The sequence below is a fragment of the Scomber scombrus genome, chromosome 3 (genome assembly GCF_963691925.1).
Source record: "Scomber scombrus chromosome 3, fScoSco1.1, whole genome shotgun sequence".
Lineage (NCBI taxonomy): Eukaryota > Metazoa > Chordata > Actinopteri > Scombriformes > Scombridae > Scomber > Scomber scombrus.
This window is the reverse complement of record NC_084972.1, coordinates 17,870,756-17,883,214: the sequence shown is the minus strand read 5'-3', so window position 1 is coordinate 17,883,214 and position 12,459 is coordinate 17,870,756. Positions and strand designations below refer to the sequence as shown.

The following is a 12,459-nucleotide window of genomic DNA, read 5'->3' as shown; positions in this document are numbered from 1 at the left end:
GGTGCTGTGATTAAGCTAAAAACACAATAAAATGTTTTGTTTTGTAAATATTTATTCAAGTTGAAAAAGTTGAAAAACTAGCGTTTCGAGCCGGACGTCAAACAGCGACGTACCGGAGTAAAGCTGTGTCACAGTCAGAGCGGTCCGGGTTGTTAAGTGGGTGAAAGGTCCGCTGCTCCCAAACACCTCTCTGATCTGCAGGCGAACAGGTGACATGTTATTTCTTCTATTTCCTGGGTTTCAGACGTGTGTCTGCGTTTTGCGGCTTCACTTTCATTTATTTAGCTGCTTGTTGTTGTTTTTCTTCTTCCAGAGCAGAAAAGTCAAAATGTCTAAACAACCGCAGCCCATCAGTCCGCTCAAGAACTTCGTGGCTGGAGGATTTGGAGGAGTCTGTCTCGTCTTCGCCGGACATCCACTGGACACCATTAAAGTAATGACTGCTCTCTGTGGTGTTAGTTTTACTCCATTAGTACGCATCACATTAGGGAACAACAACAACAGGGTGCATCCGGTCACAGGTCAGACTATCTGCTCCTGGTCTGAGTTAGAGACTAAGTCCTAGATTTAGAGTAAATGTTCATGTTTTCACAGAGAGCTGCTGCAGCCCTTTGACCCACATTCACGCTGTCGTATGACTCTGCAGATATGGCTTCCTGCACAGTAGAGACCTCACCTGTGAGAGCAATGAGATAACATATCTTCACTGTCAGTAACTGGTGTAATACCCCTTTAATTCACTAACTTGTTTATTTGACCTGACAAAGATCTGAGTGAGATCAAAATGTCTTACCTGATTACATTTTGTGATTTTGGAGTAAGTGTGCAGGTGTTGCTGCTTTTTTCATAGATGCTGCTTTTTAATAGCTGTGTACCTACATGATGAGCATGTAATTACTCACCTTAAAATCTACAATATGTGAAGGAAAAAGTGCACAGTCGATAAAACTGTAGATCCCAAAAATTAACTGGACTGCAAACAGCAACTTGTCAACTAAAGCTGAACGATATGAACAAAATTAAATAGCATGTTGTTTTTTTTACCAAATACCTCGATAATGATATTGTGACAATATTGTAGATAGGGATGCACTGATCTGATATTAATATCAGATATCGGCCCCGATATTGACTAAATAGCTAGATCAGGTATCAGATAATGGGGTTGATGCATGAGGCTGAAACGTTTAGAAAGATATTTCATTATTAATAATGTAACAGAAGTTCAGAAAACTATATCACTATACTCTAATTCTACCTTTAAAATCAAGAAAAAACACACTGATGCCATATCATGATATTACGATATCCAAACTCTAAGACTCATATCACGATATTGATATAATATCGATATATTTCCCAGTCCTATTGCCAACCTTGTCTTTATCAGGTAAATACTCGACAGCTATAGGAACAAAAATGTACCTACAATACAGTAAGGACACAGTTGTTACTTGTGCTCTGAGAATTTACTTTGTGTGTTATTTAAATACAAACTCCTTCCTTTTTTTTCTCTCAGGTGCGTTTACAGACTCAGCCCCTACCCAAACCTGGAGAGGTCCCCCAATATGTCGGAACCATTGATTGTTTCAAAAAGACTTTAGCCAAAGAGGTGAGGATGCCTGCTGGCTAAAATATGTTTGGAGATGTTTATTCTCTCACGCTGATGATTTATCACCGTCTCCTTCCCCTGCAGGGTTTAAAAGGACTCTATAGAGGCATGGCGGCCCCGATCATTGGGGTCACGCCCATGTTTGCGGTTTGTTTCTTTGGATTCGGGCTGGGCAAGAAGCTACAACAGAAAACCCCCGATGATATCCTTACGTAGGTGATTGCTCTGTCGCAGGCGGCTGCAGTGTTCATTCAGTTGCTCCAAACACTCTCTGGGTGATTATTTGTACGTGCATCAGCCTGTTCTTTCCCTCTCACCTCCTCCAGGTATCCACAGCTGTTTGCTGCCGGCACGTTGTCCGGTGTGTTCACCACCGCCATCATGACTCCTGGAGAGCGTATCAAATGCCTCCTACAGGTCAGAGGATCACTGTCCCCTCTGCTCTTCTTTTATTAAATCACACATTCTGGACAGAGAAATGAGACTGTGTAGTGAGTAAAATAAAAGGGAAGTAATGTGTGTGTGTGTGTGTGTCTGCAGATCCAGGCATCATCTGGGAAGGTGAAATATGACGGGCCAATGGACTGTGTCAAACAGCTGTACAAAGAGTCTGGGATCAGAGGAATCTACAAAGGCACCGCTCTGACTCTCATGAGAGGTGCTTCTTTACTCTAAACCTGTTGTTAAAGAGGACATGTCATGCTTTTTGTGATTTCATGTAATTTATAGACTGTTATGATGTTGGATGTATATGTTAAACATGTTCAAAGTTCCAAAATTTGAGGTGAACATGTGTAGAAATGCTCCCTCAAAAGCTGGTCTTCAGTCTGTTCTGGACGCTCCATTTGCAAAGTTATCTCTACTTCTCCATCCAACTGGTGTCAGATTGTTCTTGTATGCCCAGAAACATCCGTCCGTTCTGTAGCTTTTGTTGCTGACGTTGTTGCTAAGAAATCTCACGAGACGCAGCTTCTGGGAGCTAACCAATCAGAACAGAGTGGGCTCATTGGGAGAGGGGCCTTAAAGAGACAGGAGCAACCTTTTTCACACAGAGGCTGAACATAGAGGCTGAGTTTTTTAAACCGTAAACACAGATACACAGATACTCCAGTTTAACCCCTCGGTTGTAAGTGTAGACCTGGAAATCTGCATGATACATCCCCTTTAAGGTTTAATGTTTCATAAAAAACATACTTAACCTCTGTAATGTAATAATTGTAGGTCGAACATTGTTGTTTAGCTTTGCTTTATGGCTGCAGTTTGTCTGTTTTAGGGATGTTATGATTTTTAAACACTTAAGTTACTGAGATGTCTGTTTCACATACAATTTTGACTTTTGGAGCGTTGTTACTTTTCTCCTGTTGGTTTGAAAACATATCAAAGAAATCTGCTACACAAAACCCGAAAATTGATGATTCATATTAAACCACTCATATCATGTAAAGTCGGTTTCATTATGTATCTAATATGTGTAATTGTTAATTTAGTGTTTATAAATGTATTCCTTTTTTGAAGTTTGCGATTCTTTTTTTTGTTTTGTGACTTAGATGTGCCAGCAAGTGGGATGTACTTCATGTCCTACGAGTGGTTGAAGAACCTCCTCACACCAGCAGGAAAGAGGTCAATATTTGTTTTTGTTTATTTTCCCCCACAGTGTTTACAACTGTTTGCATTAAAAAAGCCCTGAGCATCTGAACCTGTTCTCTTTCCCTGCAGCCATAACGAACTCAGTGTTCCCAGTGTGCTGTTTGCTGGAGGGATGGCTGGGATCTTTAACTGGGCGGTCGCAATTCCACCCGACGTACTCAAGTCTCGTTTCCAGACAGGTTCGCTTTTAGATTCCCCAGTTCAATTTGTTAAAATTAAAATATCAGTTTGAGTGTGAGTGTATTACCAAGTCGTGAAAATAATTAATTTCATTATTTTAATTGAAATGTATGGTCCCAAGTGAAAACTTGTATCCAGTTTGTAGATTGTTGTTCATAGTTTCAGTGAGTTCTTAATGTCTCCTGCTTTTGACAACTGTTTTTTCTGTAGTTTGGTTTTTAGAATTGGTCATAAATTAAATTATGATTCATTGTAATAATAAAGAAATATTACTTAAACACAGGATATTGAATTAGCCTTAGTGTTTAGTGCCTTAGTTTAGTGTTTATTAAGATTCTCCTTAATCCAGATGATGGGATATCTAGAAATACAAAGTCAATGGAAACTGGATTTAATAGTGCTGAAACTTCATGTTTCCTTTGACTTACTAAGACACTTTTTTCTTTGTGGTAATGTTTTCTGTGTTTGTCTGTTAAAATGTGTCTGTGACAGAGTTTTTATAATCTCTCTCTCACTCAGCTCCTGAAGGAAAATATCCCAACGGATTTCGGGACGTTCTGCGTGAGCTGATCAGAGAAGAGGGCATTGGCTCTTTGTATAAGGGCTTCACTGCCGTCATGCTTAGAGCTTTCCCTGCAAATGCAGTGAGTGTATTTCACATATTCATCAGTGTGGTAACATCAGTGAGAGAAGTTCAAAGAAAGTGAAGAAGATTTGGTCGTACATTTGTTGTGCCACAGATCTGTCAGTCCTTCCAAACCAGTAAATGTTCACCTCTGGAGCCTCATCAGTGTTTTACAGCTGCTGTAGAGATGCACCAGTTAGTTTTTTGATGTTTCAATATCCAGTAATGTTGCATTCATATCAGTCTATACTGATGGACTGTTTTCCAAGAAGGTTATTACAAATTATGTTTGTTAAATAACTTTTTTTCAGACAAAACTTCCATTTTATGTCCAACTATCACTGATAAAAGTAATATCAGGCTGATCCCAGTCCCAGACTGTTTCATCCAAGTGCAAAGAGTGACGTCATGCATCAACTCAAACTGGGCATGTTGACATTACACTGTCAGTGTCTTTAAACCCATAAAAACAACAAGACATCCCTAAAGCTGATATAAGTTAATAGTGATAGACTGCTGATATACTGATCCAATTTTAGACAGTAAATATTTTATAAAGTGAAAAAAATAACAGCCAACAATGTACACATAAAGATGGACTACTAGAGGATGCTGGTCAGAGGAAAAGTCTCTTAAAAGACATCATTATTATTAGTTGTTTAATATGATAATACACTTCTTCTTTTTTTTTTTTATTATTATCAAAAGTTATGTTTAAATAATTGTGTCACTATTATACACAAACTAAAGAGTTTTGTCTGTGTGTTTTTTCAGGCTTGCTTCTTAGGATTTGAGTTGGCGATGAAGTTTCTGAACTGGGCAGCACCGAGCCTGTGATGAAGACTCAGCACCACCTCGTCTGTGATCAGGATCAGATCTCTTTAACACAACAGCGGAGCCATTAGCAGTGCAACACGCAGGCACACATGCACACACACACACACACACACACACAGTCACACAATTTGAAGAAATTTCAATAATTTTCCGATAATGTACTTGATTACCTTTGGTACTACGGATCATGTGGATCATTCAGGCCTGCTGACGGTTCAGAACAAAGATGTAGTGATGAGTGTGTACCAGTGCCAGTAAACACACACACACACACACACACACACGCACACGCTGACAGTCGAATGTTCTCACTCCTTTTGTTTTACTTGTTTTTTTGTTTTTTGTTTTTTTTTAATATGAAAAGGGGTGAACTGAACATGTCGTGCCTTACCTTTTTGTTATCTGCGAGCAGGTCTACATATCAGGGAAAAGGTGCATTTCGTTGTAATGTGTGTGTCCAGTCTCTCAGCAATACACACCTTGCAAACTCTCTGCTTCCTGTACGGTCATGGTCCACTCGGTGGCCACTGATACTTCACTTCCTGTTTGTTTTATTTGAAATTATATGAGGGCAGTCATGGTGAGGTTGATTGATCAGTATGTGAATAACAGCATGTATACAAATAAAATACAGAGTCCATATTTAGAAATGAATCTACTGTCTACTTATGTGTGTTTGTGCAGCTGTCTGACTCCCAGGATAAACAGTTAAAACTCATCTGTGAGTTGTTTCTTTGCCAAATCATCAAGTTGCGAGGTATAATCCATCGGACAGCCTTTAATTACATCTGAGTCCTGATCAATAGTTTCCGAGAGGCTGTGCCAGATAAATAAATCAATAAGCTGTTGAATGTGTGAGAGAGTGGGGGTGTGAAGAGGAGGAGTCAGTTTGTTCCTGTGATGAAGGTCCGGACAGAAGTTTATCAAATCAGTGCTGAGATTTTACATTTCTGTTATTAAACTGGAAATTTGTGTCATCTAGAGGGGTTTTTTTTTTCTCAAAGCTAATTATTGCTAATCGTCAACCATCGAAACCCAACAGCTGGATCTTTTCAACAAGTTTGACCTTTGCATCTGAATGATGAGTAACATTGAGATACCCGCTGGTTTGAAGGAGCTGCTACAAGCATACACGGTGGAGGTGCTTCGCCGCAGGCCGCCAGATTTGGTTGAATTTGCGGTTCAGCATTTTACTCGTATTCTGGAGAGCCAAAGGAAGGACCAAGCAGCCAAGAAACACAGTGGCAAACGTGCACGGAAAGGAGTCACTTTTGATACTAAATCAGATAATCCTACCAAGGATGATGAAGAGGAGGAGGAGGAGGAGGAGGAGATTGTTAGTGAGTATTATTACCATGCAGACAGCTAAAAATGTCACAGTGAGAAATATTTATTAATCCATTATATTCATGACTGTCTCTTTGCAGAGTGCACCACTGGTAAATTCAATCGCAGAGTTTCAGGTCAGTAACTAGAGCACTGTGACTAATGAATGTCAATGAATGTTGACCACAATACAATATTCAATTGGTTTGTCCTGCTGCAGTTTGTGCAGAGGCCTACAACCCTGATGATGATGAGGATGATGACACAGAGCCTCGGATTGTGTATCCCAAAACAGACGTGCAGCGTCGCAGGCTTCAGGATGCATGCAGAGACATTTTACTGTTTAAAACACTTGAACAGGTACTGCAGCTCAAATGAGAAACCATAAGACGGGTGGAAAGGGTGTCCTAAACTTTAAAGATCCCTTCTTGTCGGGTAGTAAAACATGCAAAAATAATCGGTTTGGATTTGAATCCTTAAAATGGCATCCACACCTTCTCTTTCATTAAAAAAATACATAATTGATGCATGCAAATATTTATATAACTTATATACTGCATATACAGTATAATTTCATTTTAAAAGTTTGTCTCAGTGTATTAGCACAGAGAAACTTTCCAATTTGAGCAGATGAATGTGAAAACAACCTTTTAGTGTCCAACTCAGCACATACAGGCACTTCATGTGAGTGTGATGTCCTGCAGGAGCAGTTCTCTGAAGTTTTGGACGCCATGTTCGAGGTGCTGGTCAAACCTCAGGAGCACATCATAGACCAAGGAGAAGATGGAGACAATTTCTACGTCATTGAGAAGTGAGATTCTTCAAATGACTTTGTTAATCATATTTCAACTAGATTGTGTTGCGTGAGCCTAATAACAACTTCTCCTCCTCTGCTTGAGGATTCTCCCTCTCTGTGTCTCCTATCGTATCCAGTGGTGTGTATGATATTGTAGTGCAGAAGGACGGAGTGAGTGTGTGTGTTGGAAAGTATGACAACAAGGGCAGTTTTGGTGAACTGGCTCTTATGTACAACACGCCACGAGCTGCCACAATCATTGCGACGCTGGAAGGCTCCCTGTGGGCCCTGGTGAGTCAGACAAAGACTGATGACAAGATTAAAACTAAAATGTAATCTTAACTGTTGTACATCTACAACTAAGTACACTGATGACTGAAATCACAAACAAGAGAAACAAGAGAAAACACAAAACTAAACGTATTAGTTTGTGCTCTTTCAGGATCGAGCCACATTTCACAGACTGATTGTTAAAAATAATGCCAAGAAAAGGAGGATGTACGAGGCCTTTATTGAGTGTGTTCCCCTTCTGAAGTCTCTCGAGGTTTGTATCAGAAACACAAGCTCTATAAGAACAAAATACCAACAGGATATGTTGTACACCTCTGTAAATCACGACTTGTTTAACATGTAGAACATGATTTGGTTTTCTTTCCATTAGCTTTCTGAGAGAATGAAGATCGTTGATGTTTTGGGAGCACGAGGGTACAAAGATGGAGATCGCATAATAACACAGGTATGAAGTTAAACCTGAAACTAATTTACCAAATCCCTAAACCAAGTCTGTAAAATTGTGATCACAATTTCTGCTTGTCACTCAGTTTTATGCTCTAAATCACACTTTTTGCAAAACACTACACACAGTTCTCAACATTAGACGCAACAGACAAAACTACATTGTTTTGTGTTCCTTTGCCAATCAAAATGCCAAACTTTATTTAACAATTGCTACCCCCACTCGTCACAGGTGTACACACTAGCTGCTTAATTTTTCATTTAGAGATCAGAGCTTTTAATGCTGTAAACAGGCCACATATGACATCTCCTGTTCTGGGAGGAAATGGAGGTCAGTGAGTGAGAGGAAGAGGAGGACAGGGACGTGGATAGACTGTTGTCTCAGATGAGATCAGGGCCTCACTGGTTGACCATGTGTTCAAATAAACATTGAGTGTGAGGGAGGCTGACAGGGACTTGAGCCCATGGCTAGTGATGAAGATGAGGAGCTGTGACTAGACCACAATAGCAGGCAGGATGCAGCCTCATTTATTTTTTCTTACGTTTTGCATTGGTTTTAGTCTTTTTTTGTGGTTTTCTACTGTTAGATTTGTAAAATGTGACATACAAAAGACAAGTGTTCCTAAAAACTGCATTTTAGTTACTGTAAAGTAGTTACTGTATTGCATTTATAATACTTGAGTGGACAAACATTAGTGTGACAATCTTTTACAACCAGCTGCATTATAACACTAAAATGCTAAGTCATAAACCTACTGATAATATTTTATAGTGGTGTTTTGTGTTGAGCACATCAGTATGTTGTTGGTTGGTAGAAAGATCTGTTCATACAATGGTGTGTGTGTGTGTGTGTGTGTGTGTGTGTGTGTGTGTGTGTGTGTGTGTGTGTGTGTGTGTGTGTGTGTGTGTGTGTGTGTGTGTGTGTGTGTGTGTGTGTATGTGTGTTCTGTACTTTCTGTACTTCCAGGGAGAGATCGCTGACTGTTTCTACATTGTGGAATCAGGAAAAGTGAAGATTATGATAAAAAGCAAAGTAAGTGCAACATCCAATATTGTGTCTGGTGATGTGTGGTGCCGCTGTGCTAAAAGACTGCGGGACTCACAGGTTCCCTTGTGTCTGTTACAGACAAAGGCCGACCAGCAAGACAACACAGAGGTCGAGGTGGCTTGTTGCTCTAGAGGACAGTACTTTGGAGAGCTGGCACTGGTCAACAACAAACCTCGTGCAGCATCCGTTTATGCTGTGGGAGAAACCAAATGTTTAGGTAAGTTTAAGACTCGAGTGTTTGTCTCTCTTTGTTCCAGGAGTCACAGCCCGCCCATTTTAGTCTGTCTTCAGTGAGTGTAGCAGGGTTGGTGCAGTGGGTCCACAGAAACGAGAACAAACAGTAACATCCAGTCCGCATACAGAGTCGCCTTTAATTAGGTGCTCTTGCTTGTGGTGTTTTTTACTATTTTGGGGGCATTTTATGCCTTTATTTGGCAGTGTAGAGATGGGGATCTACATGCAACAAAGGTCCCTGGCCAGACAGGAACCACAGACTTTGAGGTTCATGGTTGGCATACAAATCCACAAGGCCACCAGGGCCTCTCAGGAGCTCCTGCTTGTTAACAACAGTCAGCTCCTTTGGGTGCACTATAAAGCATTCAGACTGGGTCAAGAGGAGGTGCTGTTACTCACCAAACAGGCGGTATGATGGGTTGTGTTACAAGGAATTTCTCAAACTGCAGTGTCTACAGTTTACATGGCGGCCTCTCCAGCACAAATCTGTTTCTGCCACAACATGCTGATAAGAAGGTTGATTCAGTTACAACAACTTGCTACAACTGAATCATCAAAGGACTCTCAATAGTAATGTAATGATTTTGGAAGTGTTATGTCTGCACAAACTGAGTAACGAATGACACAAATTGGTTTAAAACTTTTGCACACAAATGATAATACGATACCTGAGTTATGGCACTGATACAATCTTCTTCTCTTTTTATACCTTGCTTTGAGAAATACACTTTCCTAATTTAACAAAGTTCTCAAATGTTAAATGTTGTCCAAACAAAAAGTAAGTTGTACAATTACGTAAAGCTCACAAAATATGATTTAAATAATGATCTGAAAAGGCCTCGAAGTAACAAAAATCTGACCAGACTTTCATTTGAAGTTTTCATACATGAGTTTTCAATTCTGAATGGCACAACACTTTCCATAAAAGTATTGATACTCAGCCTGGCCACAGCGTTTGGTCATGTCACAAAGCATCAACATCTAAAGACAGTTAGAGGAAGTAGACAGGGACCTGAGCTCCCTCCTAGTGGTTTGCACAGGCATCACTGAGCAGATATGGGATGAGGTGTTACAGGACTTTGACAGCATGAACGCTTGGCTGAAAAAAAGGAACCGCATGATGCTGAAAACCCAGAATGAAACAAAATCCCCAAATGTTTCCACTCCTTCAAGAAAAGGCACAGAAGTCCAATATCCATGAAACCCAGTGTGGCATGAAGCTGACGAAGGGAATTAGTCAGTCTAAAACCAGATTCATTGATCATAATTTGAATATATTTCAAATGTAGTGTTTGGACATCATGACCCTTGTTTAACATTGTACTGATCCTCTACAACATTTCACAGATAAACAAGTTCATATATTGACTGATGGCAGGACCAAAGATAGTCTCTGACAGATGTGTGACAGCACTCAGAAGCTCTGTCCGTCACATGAAATAATAATGACGAAATAATCTGTAACTGACTTTCTCTTCCTTTCAGTAATCGACATTCAGGCATTTGAGCGTTTGCTGGGTCCCTGTATGGACATCATGAAGAGAAACATCTCCCAGTATGAAGACCAGCTGGTGGCACTGTTTGGCTCCAGTGTTGATTTGAAACATTAGGACACAAAGTTATAAAATAAACTAGAATTTAAGCCAAACATAGTGACAGTACATGTAACACACAGTTATCGTCCTCTTGAGGTAAAAGTAACATGAAACCTACTGTTCTATATTCAGTTAAATGTACCATTCCAGTATGACTATGCAGCGAGGTAAAATTGTTTCTTGTGTGATGACTGCGATTATCACAAAGACGCTTGAGCAACAGTTAGGGGTCGTACATGAATATACCTCATACACAAGTCAGTTTAACGAACAGATGAACAGTCTAGTTCCCTGAGGACGCACAACCCATCATACAGTATCTTTAACCTTAAAATACTTCACTGGTTATTTAAACGGAAAACATTACTTTAATTTTTTATTTAGTTGAACTCTACAAGTCTTTGAATCCTTTGATAATCCAGATTTAACATAGCCTGTGTTGTTTATTTTTATTTAGGTGTGATGTCTTTTTTTCTTAACATGGACGTTGCCCTAGAAAAAACAGTTGTAAATAATAAAATGAATGATGGCTGAATTCCATTTAGCTGCTTCAGTTTCAGAGTCCTGATATTGTGTATGCTAGCTTACTGGGCAGTAATAAAAACGGAGCCATGGGGAAAACCTCGAGTGTTACTTAAAACATTAATGACGGCTCCCTCCTCTTCAAGTGTTCCAGTAAGACAGCATGCACAATGCCAGGACCCTGAAACTGAATCAGTTCAATGGAATTCATCCATAATTATTTACACTGTTTTATTGACCTCTTCAGACATGTCTCAATGACTTCTTGTCTGACACAACTGTCAATCATTTTGTTTGGCTGAAGCAGTTATTTAAAGTTTGCTATGTTAAAATTACATCTTAAAATCAAGCTCTCTTATAAACACGATATAAATCAGATACTGTAAATTAAGTGTCAGATTTCAGTGTTAATTGAAACTGCCAGCTACAATTGTTATGCATCTGAGGCACAGCTCCATCACCGCCGAATTATGGAAAATGTTGTAGAGTACCACACACAACATCCATCATGTTAATTTGCTTCAGTCACTGACTTAATTATTTTGATACAGTATTTTACTACTTTCCATTTGCACTCAACAAAGGAGGCCATTGATAACCCCATCTGTTGCTTACTTAAACCATTGTTGTATGGCATGAAATGTAAATGTTTATGCTTTTTAATAAATGGGATGTCTTGATTATTTAAATTATTAAAATCATACATAAAAATTTAAAAAACATGACATAAAAAAATAAAGGATTATATCTTAAATATTCAAGTTTTCTGGAGTTTGTTTTATTTGAGTTACAAAATATGAAGTGCCATCAGCAGACTCCACAGAAGAGCCTGCCAACCTTCTTGTGTTACAAGTATTTACACCCCAAAATCAAGGATATCCATCTAAATTTCCACACAGCACTCTGGTGTGTCCCAGAGTTCAAGTCTCTGTTAAGTTCCATTGTCAAAGTTTAAATATTTAAAATATTTACAAAGTCCTGTATTCAAAAACTCCCAAATCATACTGTAGCTTGTTCAATGCAAAGGCAGGTGCCAAAGGTATAACTGCTTCAGTAGTGTGAGAAAATGAGCCGAGCTGGTGGAATTAAAAGGAACTGTTAAACAATGTGGTCCTCTACAGGGTCTCCATAGTTTTACAAGTTAATTCTTCCTCATCTAAAGAAAGCCATGGGGAGGAAGTCTGTACATAATTATTCAAAAATTACAATGTTGAAATGTCTTTTGAGCCGTCGCAGTGCAACAGCTTCTATGATCCTCTCTCATGAAGAAATGAATATGACAATGAATAAAAAGACAGATGA

At 39.4% G+C, this 12,459-nt stretch overlaps 2 protein-coding genes across 8 annotated transcripts; both read left to right on the top strand.

The window, feature by feature from the left end:
- Positions 1-144: 144 nt before the first annotated feature.
- Positions 145-5,619, top strand: slc25a20 (solute carrier family 25 member 20). 4 transcript variants are annotated; one of them, XM_062416614.1, is made up of 10 exons: positions 145-209; positions 314-433; positions 1,520-1,612; positions 1,697-1,824; positions 1,939-2,029; positions 2,153-2,270; positions 3,160-3,232; positions 3,329-3,438; positions 3,959-4,083; positions 4,839-5,619. In XM_062416614.1, exons 2-10 carry the CDS (start codon positions 329-331, stop codon positions 4,899-4,901), a joined length of 906 nt encoding a protein of 301 aa, XP_062272598.1. In that variant the 5' UTR covers positions 145-209; positions 314-328; the 3' UTR covers positions 4,902-5,619. The 4 variants fall into 4 exon arrangements, with proteins under 4 accessions (XP_062272598.1, XP_062272599.1, XP_062272597.1 ...); XM_062416615.1 differs by having other exon boundaries at positions 146-209; positions 319-433; XM_062416613.1 differs by having other exon boundaries at positions 146-209; positions 286-433.
- A 111-nt stretch (positions 5,620-5,730) lies between these two features.
- prkar2ab (protein kinase, cAMP-dependent, regulatory, type II, alpha, B) lies at positions 5,731-11,728 on the top strand. 4 transcript variants are annotated; one of them, XM_062416611.1, is made up of 10 exons: positions 5,731-6,237; positions 6,331-6,364; positions 6,448-6,506; positions 6,935-7,038; positions 7,161-7,314; positions 7,466-7,567; positions 7,685-7,759; positions 8,726-8,791; positions 8,885-9,023; positions 10,526-11,728. In XM_062416611.1, the coding sequence occupies exons 1-10, from the start codon at positions 5,980-5,982 to the stop codon at positions 10,648-10,650; spliced, it is 1,116 nt and encodes a 371-aa protein (XP_062272595.1). In that variant the 5' UTR covers positions 5,731-5,979; the 3' UTR covers positions 10,651-11,728. The 4 variants fall into 4 exon arrangements, with proteins under 4 accessions (XP_062272595.1, XP_062272593.1, XP_062272592.1 ...); XM_062416609.1 differs by having other exon boundaries at positions 6,448-6,587; positions 6,932-7,038; XM_062416608.1 differs by having other exon boundaries at positions 5,731-6,241; positions 6,329-6,364; positions 6,448-6,587; positions 6,932-7,038.
- The last annotated feature ends 731 nt before the right edge of the window (positions 11,729-12,459 follow it).

Bases quoted from the DNA above. Each gene is read 5' to 3' on its own strand.
- slc25a20 (XM_062416614.1), top strand. From the start codon at position 329: ATGTCTAAACAACCGCAGCCCATCAGTCCGCTCAAGAACTTCGTGGCT. The intron at 434-1,519 runs GTAATGACTGCT...TTTTTCTCTCAG, and splicing joins ATCCACTGGACACCATTAAA to GTGCGTTTACAGACTCAGCC. The intron at 2,030-2,152 runs GTCAGAGGATCA...GTGTGTCTGCAG, and splicing joins GTATCAAATGCCTCCTACAG to ATCCAGGCATCATCTGGGAA.
- prkar2ab (XM_062416608.1), top strand. From the start codon at position 5,980: ATGATGAGTAACATTGAGATACCCGCTGGTTTGAAGGAGCTGCTACAA. The intron at 7,039-7,160 runs GTGAGATTCTTC...TATCGTATCCAG, and splicing joins AATTTCTACGTCATTGAGAA to TGGTGTGTATGATATTGTAG. The intron at 7,568-7,684 runs GTTTGTATCAGA...TCTTTCCATTAG, and splicing joins CCCTTCTGAAGTCTCTCGAG to CTTTCTGAGAGAATGAAGAT.